Source organism: Harmonia axyridis, chromosome 1 (assembly GCF_914767665.1).
Source record: "Harmonia axyridis chromosome 1, icHarAxyr1.1, whole genome shotgun sequence".
NCBI classification, from domain to species: Eukaryota; Metazoa; Arthropoda; class Insecta; order Coleoptera; family Coccinellidae; genus Harmonia; species Harmonia axyridis.
In genome coordinates, this window is record NC_059501.1 from 21,415,421 (window position 1) to 21,422,332 (window position 6,912).

A 6,912-nucleotide genomic window follows, 5' to 3' on the forward strand; every position below is an offset into this window, starting at 1 on the left:
GTCAGTTTTTGAGTGGGTGGTGTGATTGAACCTTACTTATTCGAAAATGAGGCTGGTGCAACTATTAGGGTGAATGGATTGCACTACCGAGCTATGATTGATGATTTCTTATGGCTGTGATTGGAGGATATTGATGTGGACGAGGTTTATTTTCAACAAGACGCCGCTATGTGCCACATAAGCAACGAAGCTATCTCAATTTTGCAAGAAAAGTTTTCTGACCCTGTTATTTCTCGATGGAGGGAACTTGTTATTTAGACCTTGTGATTTAACAGCTTCAGACTTTTTTCTTTGAGGCACGTGAAAGATAAGGTCTAGGTCAATACTGCACAATGCATTCAACACCCTAAAGATGGAATTCGTTATGAAGGACATGCAGCTGCAAATGTACGACTTAGTCAAGGAAAATTCATGAAAACGGTGGTGCCATTAGGCTGACGTCGTTTTCCATCGTTAATGGCATACCTTCCTCTTTACAATGAAATAAACATCCATTGATTTCTCTTAAAATATACTCATTTTTTTATATCAGAAAGAAACCTTTTGGAAAACCCCATATTCTATTATTTGTATGGAGAATTTGGAAAATATTTTCAGAGGTAAGGCCCCAATCTTTTGAATAGTTTCAATATATTCAAGTGAACATCACTTATTACAAGAATAACTCCTTTGGTGTTCATGTTTATCCTCTTCTTGAATGATCTTTTTATTATCTATTACAATATGCACAAACTATTGACTTATATAGGACATTAAGTTATTAGGCATTATGTAGGGTAATCATTGGAAATCAACTTGTAGACTTCGAATTTATTTTTTCAAATGATTGTTAATAAAAAATTTCTAGAAATTCTTTTTGTTCTATTTCATATTGAGTTTCAGCGATAGGTAATCTCCTCATCGAAATATAGAAGTTACAGCTTACATGCGGTACTCTATCGTATAGGAAAGTGAAACATGTTCACTCGAATTTTACGTAGCACTGTTTTCCATATAAAAAAAATTAAAGAATATAGAATAGTAAAATTTTGTGATAATAGCGTGGTCAGAACTAGTACTAGAGAAATATCAATCAGAATATCGGAAGAAAATTAAGAAAGCACTGACGTGAAATCTTGAGCTTTCGAGCGCTCGTCTAGTCCGGTACAGCAGTAAACATCATGACCCTCTTAAAAGAAAAGACCTAGAAACTTGAAAATTTCAGGATAGGTTCGATTGAGAGGTTTCGTGAATATGGTGGTTCGGGATTTTGTTAGGTAAATAATTTCAAAACTACTGGTACAACCCGAATTAGAAAACTTTCCATTCAGAAGTAAATACTAGATTTCAATTTTCCTGCCAAATTTCGTGTTGATAACTTGATAGCATCATCAGAAATCATAAGAGAACTATCAAAAATTCAATTAGAATATCGAATTTATCATATTCCGCAAAATGATATTCTGAAGGTCTATAAAATAAATCATTCAAATTGAAATATGATAGATACGTTTTATTTTGAGGAATATGACGATTTTATCTCAAATTGCCGTTTTCAAGTTGTTTCTCCGAAATTCCACAACTATAAATTCCTCGTCAGGAAACAAACCCTGTTTTCTTACAAATTTACCATTAATGAGGTAAATAAGCATTTCACAACCCAAGTTTAATATTATCAATTGTCCGCTTGGTATCAAAATACAGGAAGGTAATCTCTTTTTTGTCTACTTTGTCAGAAGAAGAATGCAAAAAGATAGGGATAACAAAAACTAGTTTATGATGAACGATTTTACATGAAAGTATTTAAATGCCTGAGAATGTTTCCAGGTGTTGAAAACTAACACAATGGTTCTTGTGAAGGGTTGTTTTCTCTTATGTTTTGTATCTGTTTTATCGATGGCAGTAGCTTTCCCAAGTGAAGACATGACAGAGCTAAACAAAATGGCTAGAAGAGGTAATACTTTCAATAATTTTTATTAGTATTTTGTACTTTTTAATATTTCACTTTTCACTTACTCACTTCATGTTTTTTGAGAGCTCGTTCGCCGAACAGGTCGATCTATCATCAGTTCATAAAGTCAAACCAAAATATCGAAAAAAAAATCCAATAATTTCGTTACAACAGATCCGATCGTTGTAAAGTTCATTGTTCTTCAAAATTTCCTTGCGATTTTGCTTGTATGTATATATTTTTTTCGATATTCTTCTGGAATTTTTCATATATAGGTATCTTGAATTCATCTGAAGAATTTGATTATTGTTTTTCTCTTCCTTATATTATGAAACATAAAATTAAGCTTATAAAGACGTTCAACGTTCATATTATTTTTACAGAATTTGTTGAACGTATCTTTGAAATTCCAATTTTATCAAAATGTTGAAGTTCTTTGGAAAAGGATATCTACCTATTTTAATTCTGATATTTTGAGATTTTGTGTTGTGATGGTGAACACCTAATCTTTCAGAAAATAATATCAATATACCTACCTTGTTACTTGAGGAATGTTATTGATATCATATTTAATGGCGCACTGCACAAAATCAAGGAGAGTACGATATTTCCATCGTATTGGCCTTACTAACCTTCACTTTTTATCTCACTGGTAATATCCGATATTTCATTACATAGAAGTGAGTTTTTACTAATGGTATGATATACTATTAGGTATGATAGTCTTGAAGTCATTTTGACAAAAAAAATATTGATGATAATAAACTTTTGTCATTATTATATTGTTCAAAAAGATATACAATTTAAAGTGAGTTGGTCGACAAAGTAGGTAATCGAAAGTTATTTAATTACCTACAAGTAATAACTTGTGAACTCACTTGTAACTCACCCCGTATAAATATATACAGGATGAGTCAAAAATGTTTACCGAGCTTTCTGGCATATTGAGGGAGATAGGTATATCCTTCCAAAGCTGACAAAATTAAAAAAAAATTCTCTGCATAACTTCTAAACGGTGAATGCCACCAGATTTTAATTTCGTGCATGAATATATGTTGTTAAAATACATTTTTTTATTACACTTCTATATTTCTGATATTGTTATAAAGGGTGTTTTTAGAGGGTGAGTCATGATGTTTTTGGAACAACTTCTATGGTTATCCATGAATCTCTCGATGAATGAATTTGCTGACATCATCTGACTGCAAAAACTCAAATATCTCGAAAACGGTTCAACTTTTTGTATTTGGTAAGGGCACCTTTTTCATGTACATAATGATGAGTGATAAAAAAAAGGATTTTAACAACATCCATTAATGCTCGAAGTTTCAATCTGGTTGCATTCACCGTTTTAGAAGTTATGCGGAGATTTTTTTTTTAATTTTATCAACTTTGGAAGGATATATCTCCCTCAATTTTGGGTCATTTGTTTATTCATCAAACCATACTTATTTTTCAATGAAAAACACGGTACACATTTTTGACTCACCCTGTATATACAAAATCCACATTTATCAGGGGATTCTTTTCAATAAACTAACTGAAAATATCAAATATTGCAATAATTAAGTATAAAGAATTTAAAAAGTGTTTAATAAGCTACATTTATGAAGAATTTAATTGAGTTAAATGGATTAAATTTATATTGTTTTCAATAGCCGAATTCTAAATAGAGCTTATTTATTTAAATTTTGTTGAATATCAGTATTTTCGAGAAATTGTACTTGATTCGTGTATTCGTGAAAGGATTTCAAATTTTGCAGTAAATTTATTTTGTATTTTTATCTGTTTTAGTTCACATTCCATTCTTAGGTTTGGGTCCAGTTTGCAATGGATGTCCTGACCATTATTGTGATGATGATCCAGCGATAATTCATGGTTACTGCTGTGGGTGTGCTCGATTTTATGGTAAGAGAAAATCACAGCAAATTTTACACTATGGAGTATGGTTATTTATTATTTCCTTCTATCTGAGAATATTCCAATAATTGAAAAAAAGTCATAGAGTAAAAAACATATTCACCCAGGACCTATCTCTAGTCTCTCTATACCTAATCTAACGCGCTAATGATGCACTAAATATCAATGTACAGGGTGTTCCAAATCCATAGGTTTTATGATTTTACTCCAAAAATATTTGCTTGGTCTGCTATAGTTTATGTACTATAGAGTTATTTGCAAATGCTGTTTTTGAGACATATAGGACTATATAGATCGCTTATTTATTTATTTATTTATTTATTCATCCTCCTAATAAATACATGGAAGATTATTTTAACCCATCAAAAGTACATGGGGAGTCAACATCTGATGTAGAAACAATATATAAAAAAACATGAATAACATAAATAGCAAATAACATAATTAGCAAACAAAAATTTCCAAAATATAATAAAATGAAACGAACATTATAAATATTTAACGTAGAATCCAGTGGCATAGAGATTTTATTACTGATATTGGAGTTTTTGAGATATTAATAACGGGTTTTCCAATAGGAATTAAACAATTTGAAATAGTTATAATGTCAACACTGTATATTGTTTTTCGATATGTTTCATGTAATTTGTTTTGAGTAGGTTATGCCATCATGTAAATATACATTCTTCAACAACGTTTAGAAATTGTTGAATTGTTTTATCGAAATCAGTTATCATGTGTAAAAACTGAGAGAAATTTAAGAATAATTCATGTACATCATTATTCAGTTAATAGACTCACAAATCTTCGTATTGTAGCTAAATTAAACATAAATAACTTTGAAAGAAACCAACACTCGACATCTCTTCCCTATTCAAAAAATGTTGGGGTGTAATGCCACCTTTATGGTGGTGGTTTTTTTCGGAACGAACTCATGATGGAAATTCATCACACTCAAAACAGTGTCTTTTTGTAAATCTTCGAAAACTCTTCGTTCCTGAGTTCTGGTGAAGGTCAAATTCTCGCTGAGACACCCTGTATTTTAAAGAGATGGTTGCCATGGCTTTCCAGGTGACTAGAAAAGAGTACCTAGTAAATTTATATTTGTCATTTTTTGAGGAAATTGATATGGACTGCTGTGGATGTTTGAATGTCTTTTTTTTCCAGATGCCCTTCCAATACAATGTAGTACAAGAATCCAATGCCCTATGAATGGTTACGGACTATGCCAAGATTACGAGTACATGATGCATTGTTGCTGTTAAAACGAATGCTCATTTTGCTAGGAAATTAAATGTGTAAATTCTCTGATCAAAAGTGTAATAATATCATGTGCAAGTGCAGTGAATGATACATTATTACTAACTTCCGTCTGTAATATATTTTTATTTTGAAATGTTGTAATAAATTACATGATACATATGCATATACCTACTTTACCCTCTTAGGTGTTTGAAATTTATTTGATATTGATTTCTTCTTGAAGTTTTATTATATCAATATGGCGAGATATGCCTGTGGCGGCATATCAACTGATTTTGAATTTTCCGCCGAGGCTGAAAAACAACAATGATAACACAGGGGAACAGCTGTTGTGGTGTCGAGGTTTTTTGAGCTGATTCTATATCAATTTTGATGTTCTGAATTCGAATAACGAATTTATGCGCGCTTTCTCATATTCATTTCTTCGTATTCACGATGTTATAATCTTATCTTAGTATTAGTAAACATGAAAATTAAAAATTGTTTCATCCAATACACCAAATGAATGTTATTAGGAAATTTCTTCAAACTACCTACATTTTTATATCGATATAGGTATGTTGTCTTACAACTTATCTTAACTTATTTTCAAGTGACCTAGGGCTTGTGTTCAAATAAGTATGTATGTATGTTATGCGATAATTTCAATTGATTCTACTTCATCATTTTCTTCATTATTGAGTATAATGATCAAAGCAGTGATGACGCCAGCTTTCTGAAAAAAGGGTGGACAATGGATCCGGATTTTTTTGAGGGGGGCAAAGTAAATCGAAATAATACGCGAAAATTATAATTCTGCTCATTTTGTAATTATCTAAGCCTTAGCTTGCCAAATTTTATGGGGTGCCCGGGAACCCCTGGCCTCTCCCTAGAGTGGCCACTGGATTGTAGAAAATCCGATTGAATAATTAATTCCTCAAAGTTAGATTTTAGAACTGATTCAAAGTTAATGAAATTCAATTGTGTATGTTTCACTTAAGAAATACCTTCACGTCCTCCTTCGATACAAACGGATTAATAGACAGGTGTGCTTTTGGATCGTAGTAGGTACCCAATAAATGAATATATCGACACATACTCTTATCGTTTCCATCGGTCAATAAAGTTATGCATCGAACTATTATTAAGTACGAAAATGTCCGATATAGGTCTCGTTCAATATTTGAACAACACGATTAGATAATGAAAATGGAAATCCGGTATACTATGTCAATAAAGTTCCGAGAATGGATCATTTACAAACCCTGATCGAAAAAGTTGTTTTTCTTTTGTTAATTCAATAATTAATAGTATTTCATATGCTGAAGCATTGAAGATGTAACATATATTCATATACAACAACTGTTAACTTCGAACTGTAGTTATCTTACAAAACAGCGCATCTTTGATCTAAATTGGATCATTCTAACTATAGTAATTGTAGACTTGTTCTTCATACAAAAATAAAGGATTTCTTTGTATTACACCTTATACATTCTTATGAAATGAATCTACATATATTTATGAAATATGTGAAGGTTTTTGAACTTGTTTTTGTCCCCTGGAAATAATGTGGATGACATGGAAATAAATTATTAAAAAAATGGCTTCTTAAAAAACTTTCGAACTTTCCTATTCCAATAAAACATTAAAAAGGAAAAAATATGTGCACAAAAAAAAAATTTGATTACAATGACTTTGTGCTGAAAAGTTAAAAAAATAATTTATTATTTTACTTGAGTATTGAATATATTGTTGGTAGAAAATGCAAACAAAAACTTTTTCCTATTCTACTCAACATAAGCGAAGCATATAATAGT

General features: G+C 31.0%; 1 protein-coding gene across 1 annotated transcript; it reads left to right on the forward strand.

Moving 5' to 3' along the window:
- Positions 1-1,612: 1,612 nt before the first annotated feature.
- On the forward strand, positions 1,613-5,272 carry LOC123688857. The gene is made up of 3 exons (XM_045627582.1): positions 1,613-1,933; positions 3,725-3,838; positions 5,018-5,272. Exons 1-3 carry the CDS (start codon positions 1,825-1,827, stop codon positions 5,113-5,115), a joined length of 321 nt encoding a protein of 106 aa, XP_045483538.1. The 5' UTR covers positions 1,613-1,824; the 3' UTR covers positions 5,116-5,272.
- Positions 5,273-6,912: the final 1,640 nt, after the last annotated feature.

What these genes read in the sequence shown, in the direction of transcription:
- LOC123688857 (XM_045627582.1), top strand. Translation starts at nt 1,825, where the DNA reads ATGGTTCTTGTGAAGGGTTGTTTTCTCTTATGTTTTGTATCTGTTTTA. An exon ending in AAACAAAATGGCTAGAAGAG is followed by an intron (nt 1,934 to 3,724) that starts GTAATACTTTCA and finishes TATCTGTTTTAG; the next exon opens with TTCACATTCCATTCTTAGGT. An exon ending in TGGGTGTGCTCGATTTTATG is followed by an intron (nt 3,839 to 5,017) that starts GTAAGAGAAAAT and finishes TTTTTTTTCCAG; the next exon opens with ATGCCCTTCCAATACAATGT.